Source organism: Polyodon spathula, chromosome 16 (assembly GCF_017654505.1).
Source record: "Polyodon spathula isolate WHYD16114869_AA chromosome 16, ASM1765450v1, whole genome shotgun sequence".
Taxonomy (NCBI): Eukaryota; Metazoa; Chordata; class Actinopteri; order Acipenseriformes; family Polyodontidae; genus Polyodon; species Polyodon spathula.
Window position 1 is genome coordinate 9,160,756 of NC_054549.1, and position 25,000 is coordinate 9,185,755.

The following is a 25,000-nucleotide window of genomic DNA, read 5'->3' on the forward strand; positions in this document are numbered from 1 at the left end:
AATTCAGCCAGGGTCATTCCACACTGAGGGAATCCTGAGCACTGTGTCAGTCAACACTGACAGCACTAAAATACGAGGCTGGGGTCCTCCTGTGTGCTTGATGACGCTGTAAATGTATAGAAGTGGTTTTAAACAAACATCTATGTCTGATGTGAATTTTCTCTTCGGTCAAGGTGTGTGAAACAGTGACACCTAGTGGCCGAAGAGCAGCACGACAACTGCTCAGGGTTCCCTGCTCTCAGTCACAGACAGAAATCTCCAAATCTCCATTCTGGTTATGTACAGAGAAAGTTTAAAACAGCGTGCACAAGAAGGGGTATATATACCCTGACAGTGCTGCCATCGCAGAACACATACAAAAAAAACAAAACCCATTCGTGAAAATGTTGGTTAAAAGCTTGTGCAGGAGCAGACTGTAACTGTGTGAACCCCAAACACACATCAGCATCAGCATGTACGCCTGCATTCACTGAGTGTTTAAAAAGCCTTCCAGTCTGTGATTGGGACAAACACTGACCCAACCTGATATTGAAGAGGCCGGGCAGGGTCAAGCATAGATACAGACAGACACACACGCGCATACATACAGACAGGCACACACACACACACATACACAGAGAGACAGATGTCAAACACAGTGTTTTTGTTTGAACTCATCCACTGGTATCTCTTCATTTCATTTGCATGTAAAATCCCCAGTACAGTCTGCATGTTTACTGAAAGTGCCCCGCGCCTCTGAATCCCCACCTTCACAACAATAACAACAACAACAACAACAACAACTTGAGCAACAACAAGCGTTCACATCTGTGTGTGTGCGTGCTAGCATGGAGTCTGCAGGCTCGCTGGCTGTGCAGTCCAGTCCAGTCCGTCTCTCTCTCTCTCTGTCCATGCTCTCGTCCCTTAATGTCCTCACCCTGCGGGCTCTTAAGTGTCTGCATCGATCCTGTGAGCTGCAGGGACAAGGGGAGAGGACAACATGTCTTAAAAGCTCTTGCTTCTCATGAAAATAAAATTATAACAAAACAAGCGCCTCTGGTTTTAGCTGTGCACACTGCAGGGAAACGTGCACAGAGGAGAGGAACTGGTTTGCTATGTGTGTGTGTGTGTAGAGAGACAGAGACAGACAGACAGAGATGTCGAGATAGAGACAGACACACAGAACTGTATATAAAGCCACTCACATTGCTTTGGTATCCTGAGTGCCTCTGTGTCTCCAGACAGGTTTTGGTGCATCACCCCTCTAAACTGATAGAGCACCTTGAGACTCTTCTCCTCTCCAACGCAGGGGTCATAAAACCCAGGCAAGCCAGACTGCAGGGGGCAGGAGAGAGAGGGGGAGCGGGTTAGCTCCGAGTGTAACCCCAGGAGAAACATTTCTACACATCACCCATTTACAATGCTTACTTATACCCAGGTACAACTAAACGCTGTATGCATACAGCCTTCTACACACAATGCCATTGAATTCACACTGAAGACACCGAGAGAGACTTGTTGGGGCAGCGTTTGCTGTTGAAGCCCTCATGAAGTTTCTCTTGCCTTGGATGCCTCTGTGAGGATGAGTTTGGAGTCCTTCACCAGGCACTGCAGCGGCACGGTCACATCGATCACCTTCGCCTTCTCCTGCTTCCTGCTGGTGTCCGTCACAAACTTCCCATACCAAGCATTCAGGATGATGAGCCCTGTGGAGAAACCAGAACCAAATCAAACACTGAGAGGAGCCCTGGAGAGAAACCAGAACCAAATCAAACGTTGAGAGGAGCCCTGGAGAGAAACCAGAACCGAATCAAACACTGAGAGGAGCCCTGGAGAGAAACCAGAACCAAATCAAACACTGAGAGGAGCCCTGGAGAGAAACCAGAACCAAATCAAACACTGAGAGGAGCCCTGGAGAGAAACCAGAACCAAATCAAACACTGAGAGGAGCCCTGGAGAGAAACCAGAACCAAATCAAACACTGAGAGGAGCCCTGGAGAGAAACCAGAACCAAATCAAAACACTGAGAGGAGCCCTGGAGAGAAACCAGAACCGTATTGAAACCTGAGAGAGAGGAGCACACTGGTGTATCTGTACTGAAATCCTGAGAGGTGTTCCTGCAGCACACTGGTGTATCTGTATTGAAATCCTGAGAGGTGTTCTGCAGCACACTGGTGTAGAGGTGTTGTGCTGGTGTATTGAAATCCTGAGAGGTGTTGTGCAGCACACTGGTGTATCTGTATTGAAATCCTGAGAGGTGTTGTGCAGCACACTGGTGTATCTGTAGAAATCCTGAGAGGTGTTGTGCAGCACACTGGTGTATCTGTATTGAAATCCTGAGAGGTGTTGTGCAGCACACTGGTGTATTTGTATTGAAATCCTGAGAGGTAGCACACTGGTGTATCTGTATTGAAATCCTGAGAGGTGTTGTGCAGCACACTGGTGTATTTGTATTGAAATCCTGAGAGGTGTTGGTGTATCTGTATTGAAATCCTGCAGCACACTGGTGTATTTGTATTGAAATCCTGAGAGGTGTTGTGCAGCACACTGGTGTATCTGTATTGAAATCCTGAGAGGTGTTGTGCAGCACACTGGTGTATCTGTATTGAAATCCTGAGAGGTGTTGTGCAGCACACTGGTGTATCTGTATTGAAATCCTGAGAGGTGTTGTGCAGCACACTGGTGTATCTGTATTGAAATCCTGAGAGGTGTTGTGCAGCACACTGGTGTATCTGTATTGAAATCCTGAGAGGTGTTGTGCAGCACACTGGTGTATCTGTATTGAAATCCTGAGAGGTGTTGTGCAGCACACTGGTGTATCTGTATTGAAATCCTGAGAGGTGTTGTGCAGCACACTGGTGTATCTGTATTGAAATCCTGAGAGGTGTTGTGCAGCACACTGGTGTATCTGTATTGAAATCCTGAGAGGTGTTGTGCAGCACACTGGTGTATTTGTATTGAAATCCTGAGAGGTGTTGTGCAGCACACTGGTGTATCTGTATTGAAATCCTGAGAGGTGTTGTGCAGCACACTGGTGTATTTGTATTGAAATCCTGAGAGGTGTTGTGCAGCACACTGGTGTATCTGTATTGAAATCCTGAGAGGTGTTGTGCAGCACACTGGTGTATCTGTATTGAAATCCTGAGAGGTGTTGTGCAGCACACTGGTGTATCTGTATTGAAATCCTGAGAGGTGTTGTGCAGCACACTGGTGTATCTGTATTGAAATCCTGAGAGGTGTTCCTGCAGCACACTGGTGTATCTGTATTGAAATCCTGAGAGGTGTTGTGCAGCACACTGGTGTATCTGTATTGAAATCCTGAGAGGTGTTGTGCAGCACACTGGTGTATTTGTATTGAAATCCTGAGAGGTGTTGTGCAGCACACTGGTGTATCTGTATTGAAATCCTGAGAGGTGTTGTGCAGCACACTGGTGTATCTGTATTGAAATCCTGAGAGGTGTTGTGCAGCACACTGGTGTATCTGTATTGAAATCCTGAGAGGTGTTGTGCAGCACACTGGTGTATCTGTATTGAAATCCTGAGAGGTGTTGTGCAGCACACTGGTGTATCTGTATTGAAATCCTGAGAGGTGTTGTGCAGCACACTGGTGTATTTGTATTGAAATCCTGAGAGGTGTTGTGCAGCACACTGGTGTATCTGTATTGAAATCCTGAGAGGTGTTGTGCAGCACACTGGTGTATCTGTATTGAAATCCTGAGAGGTGTTGTGCAGCACACTGGTGTATTTGTATTGAAATCCTGAGAGGTGTTGTGCAGCACACTGGTGTATCTGTATTGAAATCCTGAGAGGTGTTGTGCAGCACACTGGTGTATTTGTATTGAAATCCTGAGAGGTGTTGTGCAGCACACTGGTGTATCTGTATTGAAATCCTGAGAGGTGTTGTGCAGCACACTGGTGTATTTGTATTGAAATCCTGAGAGGTGTTGTGCAGCACACTGGTGTATCTGTATTGAAATCCTGAGAGGTGTTGTGCAGCACACTGGTGTATTTGTATTGAAATCCTGAGAGGTGTTGTGCAGCACACTGGTGTATCTGTATTGAAATCCTGAGAGGTGTTGTGCAGCACACTGGTGTATTTGTATTGAAATCCTGAGAGGTGTTGTGCAGCACACTGGTGTATCTGTATTGAAATCCTGAGAGGTGTTCCTGTGCAGCACACTGGTGTATCTGTATTGAAATCCTGAGAGGTGTTGTGCAGCACACTGGTGTATCTGTATTGAAATCCTGAGAGGTGTTGTGCAGCACACTGGTGTATTTGTATTGAAATCCTGAGAGGTGTTGTGCAGCACACTGGTGTATCTGTATTGAAATCCTGAGAGGTGTTGTGCAGCACACTGGTGTATCATTGAAATCAGAGGTGTTGTGCACACACTGGTGTATCTGTATTGAAATCCTGAGAGGTGTTGTGCAGCACACTGGTGTATCTGTATTGAAATCCTGAGAGGTGTTGTGCAGCACACTGGTGTATCTGTATTGAAATCCTGAGAGGTGTTGTGCAGCACACTGGTGTATCTGTATTGAAATCCTGAGAGGTGTTGTGCAGCACACTGGTGTATCTGTATTGAAATCCTGAGAGGTGTTGTGCAGCACACTGGTGTATCTGTATTGAAATCCTGAGAGGTGTTGAGCACACTGGTGTATCTGTATTGAAATCCTGAGAGGTGTTGTGCAGCACACTGGTGTATCTGTATTGAAATCCTGAGAGGTGTTGTGCAGCACACTGGTGTATCTGTATTGAAATCCTGAGAGGTGTTGTGCAGCACACTGGTGTATCTGTATTGAAATCCTGAGAGGTGTTGTGCAGCACACTGGTGTATCTGTATTGAAATCCTGAGAGGTGTTGTGCAGCACACTGGTGTATCTGTATTGAAATCCTGAGAGGTGTTGTGCAGCACACTGGTGTATCTGTATTGAAATCCTGAGAGGTGTTGTGCAGCACACTGGTGTATTTGTATTGAAATCCTGAGAGGTGTTGTGCAGCACACTGGTGTATTTGTATTGAAATCCTGAGAGGTGTTGTGCAGCACACTGGTGTATCTGTATTGAAATCCTGAGAGGTGTTGTGCAGCACACTGGTGTATCTGTATTGAAATCCTGAGAGGTGTTGTGCAGCACACTGGTGTATCTGTATTGAAATCCTGAGAGGTGTTGTGCAGCACACTGGTGTATCTGTATTGAAATCCTGAGAGGTGTTGTGCAGCACACTGGTGTATCTGTATTGAAATCCTGAGAGGTGTTGTGCAGCACACTGGTGTATTTGTATTGAAATCCTGAGAGGTGTTGTGCAGCACACTGGTGTATCTGTATTGAAATCCTGAGAGGTGTTGTGCAGCACACTGGTGTATCTGTATTGAAATCCTGAGAGGTGTTGTGCAGCACACTGGTGTATCTGTATTGAAATCCTGAGAGGTGTTGTGCAGCACACTGGTGTATCTGTATTGAAATCCTGAGAGGTGTTGTGCAGCACACTGGTGTATCTGTATTGAAATCCTGAGAGGTGTTGTGCAGCACACTGGTGTATCTGTATTGAAATCCTGAGAGGTGTTGTGCAGCACACTGGTGTATCTGTATTAAATCCTGAGAGGTGTTGTGCAGCACACTGGTGTATCTGTATTGAAATCCTGAGAGGTGTTGTGCAGCACACTGGTGTATCTGTATTGAAATCCTGAGAGGTGTTGTGCAGCACACTGGTGTATCTGTATTGAAATCCTGAGAGGTGTTGTGCAGCACACTGGTGTATCTGTATTGAAATCCTGAGAGGTGTTGTGCAGCACACTGGTGTATCTGTATTGAAATCCTGAGAGGTGTTGTGCAGCACACTGGTGTATTTGTATTGAAATCCTGAGAGGTGTTGTGCAGCACACTGGTGTATCTGTATTGAAATCCTGAGAGGTGTTGTGCAGCACACTGGTGTATCTGTATTGAAATCCTGAGAGGTGTTGTGCAGCACACTGGTGTATCTGTATTGAAATCCTGAGAGGTGTTGTGCAGCACACTGGTGTATCTGTATTGAAATCCTGAGAGGTGTTGTGCAGCACACTGGTGTATCTGTATTGAAATCCTGAGAGGTGTTCCTGCAGCACACTGGTGTATCTGTATTGAAATCCTGAGAGGTGTTGTGCAGCACACTGGTGTATCTGTATTGAAATCCTGAGAGGTGTTGTGCAGCACACTGGTGTATCTGTATTGAAATCCTGAGAGGTGTTGTGCAGCACACTGGTGTATCTGTATTGAAATCCTGAGAGGTGTTGTGCAGCACACTGGTGTATTTGTACTGAAATCCTGAGAGGTGTTGTGCAGCACACTGGTGTATCTGTATTGAAATCCTGAGAGGTGTTGTGCAGCACAGCTGGTGTATCTGTATTGAAATCCTGAGAGGTGTTGTGCAGCACACTGGTGTATCTGTATTGAAATCCTGAGAGGTGTTGTGCAGCACACTGGTGTATTTGTATTGAAATCCTGAGAGGTGTTGTGCAGCACACTGGTGTATCTGTATTGAAATCCTGAGAGGTGTTGTGCAGCACACTGGTGTATCTGTATTGAAATCCTGAGAGGTGTTGTGCAGCACACTGGTGTATTTGTATTGAAATCCTGAGAGGTGTTGTGCAGCACACTGGTGTATCTGTATTGAAATCCTGAGAGGTGTTGTGCAGCACACTGGTGTATCTGTATTGAAATCCTGAGAGGTGTTGTGCAGCACACTGGTGTATCTGTATTGAAATCCTGAGAGGTGTTGTGCAGCACACTGGTGTATCTGTATTGAAATCCTGAGAGGTGTTGTGCAGCACACTGGTGTATCTGTATTGAAATCCTGAGAGGTGTTGTGCAGCACACTGGTGTATGTTGTGCAGCACACTGGTGTATTGAAATCCTGAGAGGTGTTGTGCAGCACACTGGTGTATTTGTATTGAAATCCTGAGAGGTGTTGTGCAGCACACTGGTGTATCTGTATTGAAATCCTGAGAGGTGTTGTGCAGCACACTGGTGTATCTGTATTGAAATCCTGAGAGGTGTTGTGCAGCACACTGGTGTATCTGTATTGAAATCCTGAGAGGTGTTGTGCAGCACACTGGTGTATCTGTATTGAAATCCTGAGAGGTGTTGTGCAGCACACTGGTGTATCTGTACTGAAATCCTGAGAGGTGTTGTGCAGCACACTGGTGTATTTGTATTGAAATCCTGAGAGGTGTTGTGCAGCACACTGGTGTATCTGTACTGAAATCCTGAGAGGTGTTCCTGCAGCACACTGGTGTATCTGTACTGAAATCCTGAGAGGTGTTGTGCAGCACACTGGTGTATCTGTATTGAAATCCTGAGAGGTGTTGTGCAGCACACTGGTGTATCTTATTGAAATCCTGAGAGGTGTTGTGCAGCACACTGGTGTATCTGTACTGGTGTATTTGTATTGAAATCCTGAGAGGTGTTCCTGCAGCACACTGGTGTATCTGTATTGAAATCCTGAGAGGTGTTGTGCAGCACACTGGTGTATCTGTATTGAAATCCTGAGAGGTGTTGTGCAGCACACTGGTGTATCTGTATTGAAATCCTGAGAGGTGTTGTGCAGCACACTGGTGTATCTGTATTGAAATCCTGAGAGGTGTTGTGCAGCACACTGGTGTATCTGTATTGAAATCCTGAGAGGTGTTGTGCAGCACACTGGTGTATTTGTATTGAAATCCTGAGAGGTGTTGTGCAGCACACTGGTGTATCTGTATTGAAATCCTGAGAGGTGTTGTGCAGCACACTGGTGTATTTGTATTGAAATCCTGAGAGGTGTTGTGCAGCACACTGGTGTATCTGTATTGAAATCCTGAGAGGTGTTGTGCAGCACACTGGTGTATTTGTATTGAAATCCTGAGAGGTGTTCCTGCAGCACACTGGTGTATTTGTACTGAAATCCTGAGAGGTGTTCAGCACACTGGTGTATCTGTATCTTAATCCTGAGAGGTGTTGTGCAGCACACTGGTGTATCTGTATTGAAATCCTGAGAGGTGTTGTGCAGCACACTGGTGTATCTGTATTGAAATCCTGAGAGGTGTTGTGCAGCACACTGGTGTATCTGTATTGAAATCCTGAGAGGTGTTGTGCAGCACACTGGTGTATCTGTATTGAAATCCTGAGAGGTGTTGTGCAGCACACTGGTGTATCTGTATTGAAATCCTGAGAGGTGTTGTGCAGCACACTGGTGTATCTGTATTGAAATCCTGAGAGGTGTTGTGCAGCACACTGGTGTATCTGTATTGAAATCCTGAGAGGTGTTGTGCAGCACACTGGTGTATCTGTATTGAAATCCTGAGAGGTGTTGTGCAGCACAGGTGTATCTGTATTGAAATCCTGAGAGGTGTTCCTGCAGCACACTGGTGTACATATTGACCTGAGAGGTGTTCCTGCAGCACACTATCTGATTGAACTCCTGAGAGGTGTTGAGAGATACAGCTGTTGTTGCAGCACAGGTGTATCTGTACTGAAATCCTGAGAGGTGTTCCTACACTGGTGTATCAGACTGACACAGCTCCTGAGATTTGCTCCCACAGTGTTCACACAGCAGACTGGACAGACAGAGAAACATGTGCATGCAGCACACCTGGTGTATCTGTATTGAAATCCTGCTTGTATACGAGACGCGTTACAATCACAATCGAGATATAGCTGCTCTCTACAGTATTATTCTTGCTGGACTCTATCAGACCAGACAGCTAGATGGTGTGACTACACATAATGGGACTACACTGACTCGAAAATCCGAGCACCGTGACTCCTGCAGACAGACAGATAGAGCCAGAGAGTATCTACACGATCGATGAGAGAGATGACAGCTACTTGTATGCAGATAGAGAGGTGTGAGCAGATTTAACATGATGCAGATAGGGATAGACAGACAGCTACATATACAGATAGAGAGATAGAGACAGATATACAGCTACATATATAGATAGACAGACAGCTACAAATACAGAAACAGATAGATAGACAGACACACACACACATAGACAGATAGATACAGACAGATCGCTAGACAGATAGACAGACAGACACAGACACATAGATAGACAGATAGATAGACAGACAGACGGACACTCACGGCTGCCTCTGCCTCCTGTTTCTTCCGGGCGATGTCGGAGGATGAGCTCTCTCTCTGCTTCTCCAGCTCCCTGCGCAGAGACACAGGCTCAGTCACCACGGAAACACAAACACCTACAAACAGGTATAAAAAAAAAATAAAACTGAGGCAAGTCCTTACTGCTCCTTCTGCGCACTCAGGTAGGGCTGGATAACCAGCCTCTGCATCGCCAGGAAGAAAACCAGAGGCCCCACAGTGGCATAGAACACAGCGCTGGGGAGGAGCTGATCTGTCAGGTGCATCGGAAAGAAGTACGTCTGACTGGCTCTGTTCAACCTGCAGAGAGAGAGAGAGAGAGAGAGAGAGAGAGGAGACACAGCTACACTGAATTAGGACTGACTGTGTTCAACCTGCAGAGAGAGAGAGAGAGAGAGAGACACAGCTACACTGAATTAGGACTGACTCTGTTCAACCTGCAGAGAGAGAGAGAGAGAGACACAGCTACACTGAATTAGGACTGACTCTGTTCAACCTGCAGAGAGAGAGAGAGAGAGAGACACAGCTACACTGAATTAGGACTGACTCTGTTCAACCTGCAGAGAGAGAGAGAGAGAGAGAGAGACAGACACAACTTACACTGAATTGGACGACTCTCTCTGTCTGCACTGGACTGAGATGTGAGCCTCAATCTACACTGAACACAGGCCTGCTCTGTCACTGACTGTTCAACAGAGCAGAGAGAGAGAGAGTGACATGAGACACAGCAAGATACACTGAATTAGGGATGACTCTGTTCGACCTGTGGAGTCTTCAACCTGCACTGAGAGAAGTGAGACGTCTCCTCTTCTGTCCTGTGTCGAGTGTACCTTCCTGACGTCTGGACAGCTGACTGACAGAAGTTAGGACGACTCTCACTCTATCCCTGCTCTGAGGAGAGAGAGAGAGAGAGGAGACACAGCTACACTGAATTAGGACTGACTGTTCAACCTGCAGAGAGAGAGAGAGGAGACACAGCTACACTGAATTAGGACTGACTCTGTTCAACCTGCAGAGAGAGAGAGAGAGAGAGAGACAGCTACACTGAATTAGGACTGACTGTGTTCAACCTGCAGAGAGAGAGAGAGAGAGAGACAGAGACACAGATAATTCGGACTCTGATGTCTGTCCTGCAGTACGTCAGATGGAGGACAGGAGGCGTCACAGCTATGTGAATTAGGACTGACTGTGTGTTCACCTGCAGAGAGAGAGAGAGAGAGAGGAGACACAGCTACACTGAATTAGGACTGACTGTGTTCAACCTGCAGAGAGAGAGAGAGGAGACACAGCTACACTGAATTAGGACTGACTCTGTTCAACCTGCAGAGAGAGAGACAGGAGACACAGCTACACTGAATTAGGACTGACTCTGTTCAACCTGCAGAGAGAGAGACAGGAGACACAGCTACACTGAATTAGGACTGACTGTGTTCAACCTGCAGAGAGAGAGAGAGAGAGACACAGCTACACTGAATTAGGACTGACTGTGTTCAACCTGCAGAGAGAGAGAGAGAGAGAGAGAGGAGTGGTCGATGACTGGATACATAATGACTGACTGCACAAAGTTGGGGGACGAATGCCTCTGATCCTGTAACCTGCCTTCAAAGCGGCTTTGGTTCAGTGTTTTCTGAGAGTCTGTGACTACCAGGTTTCTCTGACTTGACCTCTTCCAGTGCACGTCTCTGACTTAATGTCAAGATATGACGCTACATCTCGACTCGAAATGAGACTTAAGACTGTGACTTAACCTGACTGAAAGTCGACGTCTGTTGGAAGTTCTCTCTCCTGCAAGTTCTTGTAGCTGTGTCGATGTGACTTAATCCTGACTGACACAAGTTGGACACTGAGGACACACTGTCGAGGTGACTTAATCCTGACTGGAAAGTTGGACGACTGTCTATCTCTCCTATGTGTCGATGTGACCCTGCAGTTACATGAAGTTGGGACGTCTCCCACTTCTTCTCTCAGAGGAGACACAGCTACACTGAATTAGGACTGACTGTGTTCAACCTGCAGAGAGAGAGAGAGAGAGAGAGGAGGGAGTCTGTGGACTCGATGTGACTTTCATGACATTCGTTGACTAGTGGGTCAAAGCCTGCTGACACAAGGGGTGGAGTCTTCTTACTATGAGAGAGAGAGAGAGAGAGAGAGAGAGAGAGAGAGAGACTGTGTGGTTGTGACTGTGCCTTATTAGGACTGGACGTCTGCCTCGTCTCTGTTCTTCTGTGTCGATCCTGACTTGAACAAGTTTATCGAGAGAGAGAGAGAGAGAGGAGAGAGAGAGAGAGAGAGAGAGAGAGAGAGACAGATGATGTGGACTTAATCCTGACATCTGTAATGTCAAAGTTGAGAGACTCTTTCTCTCTTTTCTAACACAAGCTCTCTCCTCTGTTGTCGATGTGACAGAGAGAGAGAGAGAGGAGACACAGCTACACTGAATTAGGACTGACTCTGTTCAACCTGCAGAGAGAGAGAGAGGAGACACAGCTACACTGAATTAGGACTGACTCTGTTCAACCTGCAGAGAGAGAGAGAGAGGAGACACAGCTACACTGAATTAGGACTGACTGTTCAACCTGCAGAGAGAGAGAGACAGGAGACACAGCTACACTGAATTAGGACTGACTGTTCAACCTGCAGAGAGAGAGAGAGAGAGAGACAGACACCACACCTGAATTAGGACTGACTGTTCAACTGCAGAGAGAGAGGAGACACAGGCTAGAATGGACGACTTGTTCTTCTGCAGAGAAAGAGTCGATGGACTTAATCAGCTGACACAGAATTTGGACGTCTCTCTCTCTTCAGAGAGCAGAGAGAGAGAGAGAGAGAGAGAGAGAGAGAGAGAGAGCATTTACTTGATTTTGAGGGAGACCCCCTGGGGTACCCCAACACTGACTGTGGCCCCCAGAACACTGTGCCGACTGATCTTCTGCTCCACACCGTACTCCAGGACAGTACCGAAGAATCCAGCCCTGCAACACACAGACAGACAGACAGACATCACACACACACAGCACTGCGTTAGTGAATACCACAGGATCAACCATCACAGAAATGGGAGCCGGCTGCATCCTCTCAGTGCTGCTGTCTGTTGCAAGCCGTCACTGTGTCGTGTGACGGGCGTCTCTTCTCTTCTTTCACTGTGTTTTGTGTTGGTTTAGCTGGGGCACTTACTTCAGGGAGCCCTTGACTTTAGTCTGATCCTCGTCCTGGAACTTGTACTGGTAGCTGAGCATCATGAAGCAGTGAGGGATCCCGAGCTGTGGACACATGAGCCATATTAGTGCAGCGATGGAAAGCAGTGTCCCCCAGTCCAGGTTTTACTAGCAGTGTCCCCCCAGTCCAGGTTTTACTAGCAGTGTCCCCCAGTCCAGGTTTTACTAGCAGTGTCCCCCCCAGTCCAGGTTTTACTAGCAGTGTCCCCCAGTCCAGGTTTTACTAGCAGTGTCCCCCCCAGTCCAGGTTTTACTAGCAGTGTCCCCCCCAGTCCAGGTTTTACTAGCAGCTTGATCAGCCCCAGTGTGTCTGGGTACCAAGCTCAGGTGTGCCTTATTAAACTCATAGTGAAACCAGGAATGGATGAAACTGCTATGCAACGGGAGTCTCTCCCCTCTCCACCTGCAGTGCGAAGGTGAGGTGGCTGCTCTTGGTGTCCCTGACGATGCTGGTGTTCATGGCAGACTGGGTGCCCCAGCGCCACTGCAAGTACCCCATGGTGTTCTTGTCGAGGTGTCGTGCCAGGAGAGTGGTGAGGCCGGGCCGAACACCGTGGGAAGAGACCTGCAGCGCGCAATGAGTCGTCAGGAAACTGGAGACAGAGAGAGGGGGAGGGAGAGGGGGGGAGAGGGTTAGAATTGAAGGGGATAGTGGAACTCCAGGGTCATCTCTTTCATCGAGGGCGTTACATTATTACAGAAGACCGCAGTGATGACATTATCACACATATGCTACATGTTTAACACTGAGAGAGAGTGTACAGGAAGGTACCAGTGTACGAAGCACACTGCACGCGCTGTGCAGCTGTGACAATTAGACAGCAATTATACAGTGTGGCTCCTTTGTTCTTTTTCAGCTCCTGGATTAGAGTAGTGTGATGTGCTGCTCAGTCGGGCTCTCTGGACCCCTTGGTCTGTTAATCCTAACAGGGCTGGTTATGAATCTCAGGAGAACAGGATGCTGAAACTCAACGACAGTGACTGGCAGCTTCCAGCCGTCACTGTCACCACACAGCGCAGCTCTTTTACAAGGCAGCCCTTCGCACCGCGGAGCCGCTCAGCAGGGCAATGTGCAGGACGGGTACTGACCAGCGAGGCGTGAGGTTCCGGAACATCTTCATGCCGAAGAGGGGCCCGTGCGTGTCCCCCGCGCCCAGCTCCAGCTGCTCAGCAAGAAAGAGAAAAACAAACACTGCCATCAACACACAGGAGCTGCACCCCCCCCCCAAAACAACACTGCCATCAACACACAGGAGCTGCACCCCCTCCCTCCCCAAAACAACACTGCCATCAACACACAGGAGCTGCACCCCCCCCCTCTCTCTCCCTCTCTCTGTCTGTCATGGAGGAGAGAGCCTCTCTATGTCTCTCTCTCTGTGTCGTTCTCTGTCTGTCTCTCTCTCTCTTTCTCTGTGTCTCTCTCTCTCTCTCTCTCTCTCCTCTCTCCCCTCCCTCCCCCCCTCTCTCTGCGTACCTCTCCCCAGCCCTTGGTGGAAGTCACCCTCCTGATCGCCATGTTGATGGTCCCGCCCCCGTTCCCATTCTGAGTGGTCAGGGATCCTGAGAGGATGGCCGTGTCTGTGGTGGTGAGCGGAGCCTAGCGGAGAGAAACAGAGGAATGAACAAACAAACAAACAAACATTAGTATCCAGTCCATCAAAATTTAATGAAAGTGTGAAGTTGACAGGATGATCCCTTTGCTGTGCTGTGTGAGTGCATGTGTGTGTGTGTTCTCTGCAGTACCTCTATGGACTGGGAGATGTGTGTGTGTGTGTGTGCTCTCTGCAGTACCTCTATGGACTGGGAGATGTGTGTGTGTGTGTTCTCTGCAGTACCTCTATGGACTGGGAGATGTGTGTGTGTGTGTGTGTTCTCTGCAGTACCTCTATGGACTGGGAGATGTGTGTGTGTGTGCTCTCTGCAGTACCTCTATGGACTGGGAGATGTGTGTGTGTGTGTTCTCTGCAGTACCTCTATGGACTGGGAGATGTGTGTGTGTGTGCTCTCTGCAGTACCTCTATGGACTGGGAGATGTGTGTGTGTGTGTCTCTGCAGTACCTCTATGGACTGGGAGATGTGTGTGTGTGTGCTCTCTGCAGTACCTCTATGGACTGGGAGATGTGTGTGTGTGTGCTCTCTGCAGTACCTCTATGGACTGGGAGATGTGTGTGTGTGTGTTCTCTGCAGTACCTCTATGGACTGGGAGATGTGTGTGTGTGTGCTCTCTGCAGTACCTCTATGGACTGGGAGATGTGTGTGTGTGTGTGTTCTCTGCAGTACCTCTATGGACTGGGAGATGTGTGTGTGTGTGTTCTCTGCAGTACCTCTATGGACTGGGAGATGTGTGTGTGTGTGCTCTCTGCAGTACCTCTATGGACTGGGAGATGTGTGTGTGTGTGTGTGTTCTCTGCAGTACCTCTATGGACTGGGAGATGTGTGTGTGTGTGCTCTCTGCAGTACCTCTATGGACTGGGAGATGTGTGTGTGTGTGTTGTGTTCTCTGCAGTACCTCTATGGACTGGGAGATGTGTGTGTGTGTGCTCTCTGCAGTACCTCTATGGACTGGGAGATGTGTGTGTGTGTGCTCTCTGCAGTACCTCTATGGACTGGGAGATGTGTGTGTGTGTGCTCTCTGCAGTACCTCTATGGACTGGGAGATGTGTGTGTGTGTGTGCTCTCTGCAGTACCTCTATGGACTGGGAGATGTGTGTGTGTGTGTTCTCTGCAGTACCTCTATGGACTGGGAGATGTGTGTGTGTGTGTTCTCTGCAGTACCTCTATGGACTGGGAGATGTGTGTGTGTGTGCTCTCTGCAGTACCTCTATAGGCCTGGGAGATGTGTGTGTGTGTGCTCTCTGCAGTACCTCTATGGACTGGGAGATGTGTGTGTGTGTGTCTCTGCAGTACCTCTATGGACTGGGAGATGTGTGTGTGTGTGCTCTCTGCAGTACCTCTATGGACTGGGAGATGTGTGTGTGTGTGTGTTCTCTGCAGTACCTCTATGGACTGGGAGATGTGTGTGTGTGTGCTCTCTGCAGTACCTCTATGGACTGGGAGATGTGTGTGTGTGTGCTCTCTGCAGTACCTCTATGGACTGGGAGATGTGTGTGTGTGTGCTCTCTGCAGTACCTCTATGGACTGGGAGATGTGTGTGTGTGTGTGTGCTCTCTGCAGTACCTCTATGGACTGGGAGATGTGTGTGTGTGTGTGCTCTCTGCAGTACCTCTATGGACTGGGAGATGTGTGTGTGTGTGCTCTCTGCAGTACCTCTATGGACTGGGAGATGTGTGTGTGTGTGTCTCTGCAGTACCTCTATGGACTGGGAGATGTGTGTGTGTGTGTTCTCTGCAGTACCTCTATGGACTGGGAGATGTGTGTGTGTGTGCTCTCTGCAGTACCTCTATGGACTGGGAGATGTGTGTGTGTGTGCTCTCTGCAGTACCTCTATGGACTGGGAGATGTGTGTGTGTGTGCTCTCTGCAGTACCTCTATGGACTGGGAGATGTGCATCCTGTTAATTTCAATGTGTGGGAATCCGCCCCCTGGAATCTCTTCATAGTCCTCGTCGTAGCGATCGAACAGGTCTGTGGCATCCACGCCCACGCTGATCGTACCCTGGGGAGGGCAGGGAGCAAGGGGTGGGGAGTGAAACACAGTGAAGAGGAAGGCTTCTACACATCTCCATTCAAGAGAGCAAACCTTTTGAAATGAAACCCGCCCCCCTCCCCTCCCCAATACCTTGGGGTTGGTCCTGTGCTGCAGTCTCCTCTCGTCTCTCTCCCTCTGCAGACGCTCAAACTCCTCCCGGATCTCCGCTGGGGTCCTCTTCCTCTCCACCACCTGCAAACACACACCACCACCACCATCATCACCATCACCATCACAACCTCAGCTCAGCTACAGAGACTGATCAACCAGCAACGCAGGCCAGGGATGGGAACGACAGTCCCGTCGCGGAGCAGTCTGATCCATTCCTGACACACTGGGGCTGATGAAGCATGAAGTAAAACATGGGGACTGGGTGAAACTGCTGTGCAACAGGAGTCTTATTGCCTTCCCTGTTTTATTGTAACACATGGTAAATTTATTTTCCCTCAAGTTGTTTTGAAGATAAAGTCAACCCTAGAAACCCAGTCTCCAGTATAATAAATTCTAACACCTGTTCTATCGCTCAGCAGCGTTCCTGATCACCGGCACAAACATCCTCTTTCTCAAGACAAATGGGAGTGTTATTATTATTATTATTATTATTATTACCACACTGCCAGGGTGTGAATCCTGGGCTGGCTCACGTTGCCCTGCAATGGGAGTCTGATTTCTTCTTGCCACTTACCTCCCACCCCTCCACCTCCAGCCCTCTCTTGCCATAGATGTCATAGATAGCCCTGGACTGGGGGTCGCTGAGCACTGCAGATACACAAGGCAGCGAGGTGAGACTCCCTCCCACACAAGACAAGACCTGTGAGAGCAGTCCACAGCACCATCATCTGCAGGGGGGTGCTACCAGAGCAGACTATTATTATTATTATTATTATTATTATTATTATTATTCCATTACTGGGAGCAAGCTCTCTCCACAGGGGAGGGTCGCTGGAGTCCATTTACCGTTCAGAGTGAAGAAACAGCTGCTTGGGTCTGTGTGGATCGCTGCTCTCCACAGAGTCGAAGAAAAGCAGCGACCGTCACAAACCCAGCAGCTGCTTCCTCACTCGTAAACGAGCCCGGTGGACAGAGAGGCCCCTCGCCTGTAAAGCGTTAGACTGGGCTCTGTGTTGTTGTTTTTAGGGGGGGTGCAGGGCTGGCCTGTAAAGCGTTAGATTGGGCTCTGTGTTGTTGTTTTTAGGGGGGTGCAGGGCTGGTTTGTAAAGCGTTAGATTGGGCTCTGTGTTGTTGTTTTTAGGGGGGTGCAGGGCTGGCCTGTAAAGTGTTAGATTGGGCTCTGTGTTGTTGTTTTTAGGGGGGGTGCAGGGCTGGTTTGTAAAGCGTTAGACTGGGCTCTGTGTTGTTGTTTTTAGGGGGGTGCAGGGCTGGTTTGTAAAGCGTTAGACTGGGCTCTGTGTTGTTGTTTTTAGGGGGGTGCAGGGCTGGTTTGTAAAGCGTTAGACTGGGCTCTGTGTTGTTGTTTTTAGGGGGGTGCAGGGCTGGTTTGTAAAGCGTTAGACTGGGCTCTGTGTTGTTGTTTTTTGGGGGGTGTTCAGGGCTGGTTTGTAAAGCGTTAGACTGGGCTCTGTGTTGTTGTTTTTAGGGGGGTGCAGGGCTGGTTTGTAAAGCGTTAGATTGGGCTCTGTGTTGTTGTTTTTTGGGGGGTGCAGGGCTGGTTTGTAAAGCGTTAGACTGGGCTCTGTGTTGTTGTTTTTAGGGGGGTGCAGGGCTGGTTTGTAAAGCGTTAGACTGGGCTCTGTGTTGTTGTTTTTAGGGGGGTGCAGCTCAGGTCTCACCGGTGTAAGCCTGGTGCACCAGGTTAAACAGCAGCTCTGCCTGGCTCTTCAGCTCTGGGTCCCGGTGCTTGTCAGGGTGGTACAGCACACACAGCCTCCGGTACGAAGCCTTCAGCTCATCATGGGTGGCCTGAGGGGGGTGGGGGGGGGAGAGAGAACAGGAACTAGAAAACTGAGCCACTTAAACACACTGCAGCCCAGCTCTCTAACCACTGAGCCACTCAAACCCACTGCCTTCCACACTGCAGCCCAGCGCTTTCTCTAACCACTGAGCTCCTCAAACCCACTGCCTTCCACACTGCAGCCCAGCGCTTTCTCTAACCACTGAGCTCCTCAAACCCACTGCCTTCCACACTGCAGCCCAGCGCTCTAACCACTCGGGGTTGGTGACACGTAGGTGGACGTCGGGTCGCGAAAAGAGATTGGTGACTGGTGAGTTTGGGTGACGGAAGGTGGGTGTGACGTCGGGATCGAAAGAAAGAGATTGGATGACTCGAGGAGTTTGGGGCATGACGGAAGGTGTCTTGCCGTCGGGTCGCACTGACCTCCTCAAACCCACTGCCTTCCACACTGCAGCCCAGCGCTTTCTCTAACCACTGAGCTCCTCAAACCCACTGCCTTCCACACTGCAGCCCAGCGCTTTCTCTAACCACTGAGCTCCTCAAACCCACTGCCTTCCACACTGCAGCCCAGCGCTTTCTCTAACCACTGAGCTCCTCAAACCCACTGCCTTCCACACTGCAGCCCAGCGCTTTCTTTATCTAACCACTGAGCTACTCAAACCCACTGCCTTCCACACTGCAGCCCAGCGCTTTCTCTAACCACTGAGCTACTCAAACCCACTGCCTTCCACACTGCAGCCCAGCGCTTTCTTTATCTAACCACTGAGCTCCTCAAACCCACTGCCTTCCACACTGCAGCCCAGCGCTTTCTTTATCTAACCACTGAGCTACTCAAACCCACTGCCTTCCACACTGCAGCCTTTCTCTACCACTGCAGCTCAAACCCACTGCCTTCCACACTGCAGCCAAGCGCTTTCTCTAACCACTGAGCTACTCAAACCCACTGCCTTCCACACTGCAGCCCAGCGCTTTCTCTAACCACTGAGCTCCTCAAACCCACTGCCTTCCACACTGCAGCCCAGCGCTTTCTTTATCTAACCACTGAGCTCCTCAAACCCACTGCCTTCCACACTGCAGCCCAGCGCTTTCTCTAACCACTGAGCTACTCAAACCCACTGCCTTCCACACTGCAGCCCAGCGCTTTCTATCTAACCACTGAGCTCCTCAAACACGCTGTCTTCCACACTGCAGCCCAGCGCTTTCTCTATCCACTGAGCTACTCAAACCCACTGCCTTCCACACTGCAGCCCAGCGCTTTCTCTAAACCACTGAGCTCCTCAAACCCACTGCCTTCCACACTGCAGCCCAGCGCTTTCTCTAACCACTGAGCTAACTCAAACCCACTGCCTTCCACACTGCAGCCCAGCGCTTTCTCTAACCACTGAGCTACTCAAACCCACTGCCTTCCACACTGCAGCCCAGCGCTTTCTTTCTCTAACCACTGAGCTCCTCAAACCCACTGCCTTCCACACTGCAGCCCAGCGCTTTCTCTAACCACTGAGCTCCTCAAACCCACTGCCTTCCACACTGCAGCCCAGCGCTTTCTCTAACCACTGAGCTCCTCAAACCCACTGCCTTCCACACTGCAGCCCAGCGCTTTCTCTAACCACTGAGCTCCTCAAACCCACTGCCTTCCACACTGCAGCCCAGCGCTTTCTTTCTAACCACTGAGCTCCTCAAACCCACTGCCTTCCACACTGCAGCCCAGCGCTTTCTCTAACCACTGAGCTACTCAAACCCACTGCCTTCCACACTGCAGCCCAGCGCTTTCTTTCTCTAACCACTGAGCTCCTCAAACCCACTGCCTTCCACACTGCAGCCCAGCACTTTCTCTAACCACTGAGCTCCTCAAACCCACTGCCTTCCACACTGCAGCCCAGCGCTTTCTCTAACCACTGAGCTCCTCAAACCCACTGCCTTCCACACTGCAGCCCAGCGCTTTCTCTAACCACTGAGCTACTCAAACCCACTGCCTTCCACACTGCAGCCCAGCGCTTTCTTTATCTAACCACTGAGCTCCTCAAACCCACTGCCTTCCACACTGCAGCCCAGTGCTTTCTCTAACCCCTGAGAATGAATAAACGCTTCAGAGAGCATTAGCTTCTGATGTGAACATGAGGAGGGCATTTTGAATGTGTTTTATTTTATTACGATCACCCAGGAGATTAAAAACACAAAGATATTTTCAATTACTACGGGAGAATTAAACCAAGTGACAGCCATAACACACACTCACTCTCACACACACACACACTCTCACACACACTCACTCTCACACACACACACACTCTCTCTCACACTCTCTCTCACACACACACACACACCACTCTCACACACTCACACTCACACACACACACACACTCTCTCTCACACTCACTCACACACACACACTCTCTCTCACACACACACACACTATCTCACACTCACACACACTCACACACTCTCTCTCACACACACACCCACACACTCTCTCTCTCTCACACACCCATGACACACGATCTCAACACTGTGACACAAGAGACACAGTGTCTGTCTGGGTGGTGACATCAGAGTCTGTCTGTCACACACACACCCAGACACACGCTCTCTTCTCTCACACAGTTGTGTGTCTCTCACACACACACACTCTCTCTCACACACACACACAGAGCCACACACACCCCACTCTCTCTCTGTGAGAGAGTAGTGGCACAACACCCACACTCTCTCTCTCTACACTCTCATCACACACACTCTCTCTCTCTCACACACCCACACACACTCTCTCTCTCTCACACACACCCACACACTCTCTCTCTCTCACACACACACTCTCACACACACACACTCTCACACACTCTCTCTCACACAGACCCACACTCTCTCTCTCTCACACACACACACACTCACACTCTCTCTCTCTCTCACACACACACCACACACACACTCCGAGTGTGAGGTAGTCACACCCATAGTCTGTCAGGTGTGAGAGAGAGAGCTCTCTCTCTCTCTCACACAGAACACCACACAATCTCTCTGTCTCACACAGAGGACCACACTCACTCTCTATCTCTCTCACACACACAGAGACAGAGTTGTGTGTGTCTGTGTGTGTGCGTAGGGTAGGTGAGAGCGTGTGGTGTGTTGTCACACACACTCTCTCACACACACACACACACACGCTATCTCACTCACTCTCTCTCACACACACACGCTATCTCACACTCACTGTCTCTCTCACCTGCCAGTCACCGCATGAGCTGAATAATACAGGCACTGTATTTACAGGCTCGTCAGATTTTAATTAAACCGATATTTATTTGCCACGGCATCCACAAGCTAATTAGCATGCATATATTTATTTGTTTACTAATTTACTTTAACCAAATTAGATATTGAAACACAGCGTGTGCGTGTGTGTGTGTGTGTATCACTGTGTGTGTGTGTGCAGTGTGTGTGTGCAGTGTGTGTGTGTTAGTGTCAGTGTGTGTGTGTGTGTGCAGTGTGTAGTGTGCAGTGTGAGGTGTGTGTCAGTGTCAGTGTGTGTCAGTGTGTGTGTGTGCAGTGTGTGTGTGTGTGTGTGTGCAGTACACAACACCGTCACACACACCGTAGACACATCACACACAATTCACACGCACACATCAAGGTCAGCAGGTGTGCACGTGTTCCACGCACAACACACAGTGTGCACACGTCACAATCACACGTCACAGTGTGCACACACAACACACATGTGTAACAGTCACAGTCACACACCACGTGTGTGTGTGTTAGGTGACACGTCACACGTGTGTACATCACACCGTAGTGTTGTTACACACAGTCACACGTCACACGTCACCACAGTGTACACGTCACACAGTCACACAGTGTCACAGTCACACACACGTCACACAATCACACGTCACACGTCACACGTCACACAGTGTTACCACGTGAGGCACACAAATTCACCGTGTGTGCAGTGTGTAGTGTGCAGTGTGCAGTGTGTGTGTGAGTGTCAGTGTGTAGTGTGTAGTGTGCAGTGTGTAGTGTGCAATGTGTGTAGTGTGCAGTGTGTGCAGTGTGCAGTGGTACGTGTGCAGTGGTAGTCACAGTGTGCAGTGTGTATCACAACGTGCACAAAATGTGTGTCCACGTGTGCCACACGCAAACAATGTTGTGTCAGTGTGTCAGTGTTGTCACACACAATGTGTAGTCCACAAATACAACAGTGTTGCACGTGTAGTGGTCACAATGTGTCAGTGTGCAGGTACACACCGTGTAGTGCAGTGTGTAGTGTGTGTCAGTGTGTAGTGTGTGTGTGTGTGCAGTGTGTCAGTGTGTGTTAGTGTGTGTGTGTGTGCAGTGTGCAGTGTATAGTGTGCAGTGTGCAGTGTGTAGTGTGCAGTGTGTGTTAGTGTGTAGTGTGCAGTGTGTGCAGTGTGTAGTGTGTGTGTGTGTGTGTGTGTGTGTGTGTGTGCAGTGTGTGTGTGTGTGTGTCAGTGTGTAGTGTGCAGTGTGTGTGTGCAGTGTGTGTGTGTGTGTAGTGTGCAGTGTGCAGTGTGCAGTGTGTGTGTGTCAGTGTGCAGTGTGCAGTGTGTAGTGTGTGTGTGTGTAGTGTGCAGTGTGTGTCAGTGTGCAGTGTGTGTTAGTGTGTGTAGTGTGCAGTGTGCAGTGTGCAGTGTGTGTTGTGTCAGTGTGTAGTGTGCAGTGTGCAGTGTGCAGTGTGTGTGTGTTAGTGTCAGTGTGTGTGTGTGTGTGTGTGTGTAGTGTGTTGCAGTGTGCAGTGTGTGTGTAGTGTGCAGTGTGCAGTGTGTGTTAGTGTCAGTGTGCAGTGTGTGTGTGTGCAGTGTGCAGTGTGTGTGTGTGTGTGTGTGTGCAGTGTGTGTGTGTGTTAGTGTGTGTGTGTGTGTGTGTGTGTTAGTGTCAGTGTGTAGTGTGTGTGTAGTGTGCAGTGTGTGTGTGTGTGCAGTGTGTAGTGTGCAGTGTGTGTGCAGTGTGCAGTGTGTAGTGTGCAGTGTGCAGTGTGTGTGTGTGGGTGTGTGTGTGTGCAGTGTGTGTGTGCAGTGTGCAGTGCACACCAGTCACCCACAGGGTGTGTCACACACAAGTCACACGTGCAGTGTGCACACCTGTCACAGTGTGTACACATGTAGTTGTGTGTGTGTGTCAGTGTCAGTGTGCAGTGTGTACACTACAACACAGTGTACAGTGTGCAGTGTGCAGTGTCAGTGTCACAGTGGCAGTGGTGGTGTTAGTGGCAGTGTGCAGTGTGTGCATCACAATGGCAAGTGTAGTGTGTGTCAGTGTGCAGGGGGTGTGGTGTGTGTGTGTGTGTTAGTGTGTAGTGTGTGTGCAGTGTGTGTGTGTAGTGTGCAGTGTGTGTTGTGTCAGTGTGTAGTGTGTGTGCAGTGTGTGTGTGTGTGTGTGCAGTGTGCAGTGTGTGTAGTGTCAGTGTGCAGTGTGTGTGTGTGTGTGTGTGTGTGCAGTGTGCAGTGTGTGTGTGTTAGTGTGCAGTGTGTAGTGTGCACAGTGTGTACACATCACAGTCACACGTCAGTGTGTGTTAGTGTCAAGTGTGCAGTGTGTCGTGTAGTGTCAGTGTGCAGTGTGTGTGTGTAGGTGTCAGTGTGCAGTGTCTACACACAGTCTGTCAGTGTGCAGTGTGTGTGTTAGTGTCAGTGTGTAGTGTGTGGGTGTCACACACACAGTGCACAGTCAGTGTCAGGTACACATGTGTGTAGTGGGCAGTGGCAGTCGTGTGTGTGTGTGTGTGTTAGTGTGCAGTGTGTGTGTGTGTGTGTTAGTGTCAGTGTGTGTGTGTGTCAGTGTCAGTGTGCAGTGTGTGTGTGTGTGTGTGTGTCAGTGTGCAGTGTGTGTGTGTTAGTGTCAGTGTGTAGTGTGTGTCAGTGTGCAGTGTGTGTGTGTTAGTGTCAGTGTGTAGTGTGTGTCAGTGTGCAGTGTGTGTGTTAGTGTCAGTGTGTTAGTGTGTGTGTGTTAGTGTCAGTGTGTGTGTGTCAGTGTGCAGTGTGTCAGTGTGCAGTGTGTGTGTGTGTGTGTGTGTGTGTGTGTGTCAGTGTGCAGTGTGTGTGTTAATGTCAGTGTCAGTGTCAGCGCTATGCAGTCTTGCTGGTTACAGCAGCGAGAGCTCGGCCAGGTTAATGACGGCAGTAGACAGTGTTTCGTTGTTAATGCTGTATCGATAGCGGTGCAGGCAGAGGCTCGCCCCTGAGCGCTGCCTGAATGATACTCGGGTCACCGCGTTTACCCGGCGTGGAAACGCGTGGAAACACTCGTGGGCGCGCCGGGTCGGACCCGAGCCGTGCGCCCTGCCACGCCGCGGCTCTCACCTCTCTCCTGACGTTCAGCAGCGAATAATAATCGTCGTTATCAACCGGCTCGTCCGACAAGGCCGCCGCCATGTCCGCACCCTTTCAACCCCGCCGCGACGCTCCTCCTTCGTGGAGGGGTGATGGTGGAGTCGCCGCCGCCGCCGAGCGGTTCAGTCCGGCGAGGCTCTCAGTGCCACCTGCTGGACTGGATGACAAAAACAGGAAACAAGGATTAAAAAAAAAAAAAAACCCGCAGGAAAGTGACACGAGTGTACCGCTCCACAGCGGCTCGGGTGGGTAAGGGTCTCTGCAGCTCCGCGGCTCCTGGACCGCCTGCCTCAGAGGAAGGTCGGGCTGTGGGATGCGGTGCCGCGGGGATCAGTCCAGGCAGACCAGCGAGGACCTGTGCAAGGCTTCGGGGCAGTCAGTTTAATAATGCCAGGCTTATGAGCACCGCGGCTTCTGCTGAAAGTTACACTTCGCTCGCCATTGTGTCTGCTTTTAATTAGGGTTAAAATGCGTGCAGTAAACCTGCAGTAAATGGTGTTAATGCATGTACTTGTTTTGCAGGTGAGAGTGTCTTGTGACCGCGCCTGCACCGGGTTAATAACTCAGAAGAGCTCGCAATGTTGACTCGGTTTGCATGAGGCCCACGCTGGAGCGAGGGAGCACACGCACAGATCTGCTCACGCTGCAGCCAGGACAGCAGCGGTGACTTTGGCTGGAGAAATGCATCCTCCCTTTAGCAACACTGATGAGCAGCTGAGCGCCTGCGTGGTTTTGGGAAGCAGTGCTCCTGTCTTCGGGTTCAAAGGGACGGGGATCCGGTCCC

At 49.6% G+C, this 25,000-nt stretch overlaps 2 protein-coding genes across 2 annotated transcripts in view; both read right to left on the reverse strand.

Moving 5' to 3' along the window:
• Positions 1-640: 640 nt before the first annotated feature.
• The window catches only part of LOC121329023 (dnaJ homolog subfamily C member 11), an 83,160-nt gene continuing 58,800 nt past the window's right edge, over positions 641-25,000 (reverse strand). Inside the window, exons 15-16 of the mRNA XM_041274223.1 lie at positions 1,185-1,314; positions 641-953 (exon numbers count right to left, since the gene is read on the reverse strand). Coding sequence (XP_041130157.1) covers positions 928-953; positions 1,185-1,314 — 156 coding nt within the window. The 3' untranslated portion in view covers positions 641-927. The remainder of the gene's footprint in view (positions 954-1,184; positions 1,315-25,000) is intronic.
• On the reverse strand, positions 1,525-24,333 carry LOC121328535 (dnaJ homolog subfamily C member 11-like). The gene is made up of 14 exons (XM_041273241.1): positions 24,187-24,333; positions 17,751-17,880; positions 16,646-16,719; positions 16,051-16,152; positions 15,799-15,927; positions 13,787-13,909; positions 13,402-13,475; positions 12,716-12,905; positions 12,272-12,357; positions 11,953-12,069; positions 9,242-9,397; positions 9,065-9,152; positions 8,359-8,413; positions 1,525-1,685 (listed from the first exon to the last, which is right to left on the reverse strand). Exons 1-14 carry the CDS (start codon positions 24,256-24,258, stop codon positions 1,525-1,527), a joined length of 1,557 nt encoding a protein of 518 aa, XP_041129175.1. The 5' UTR covers positions 24,259-24,333.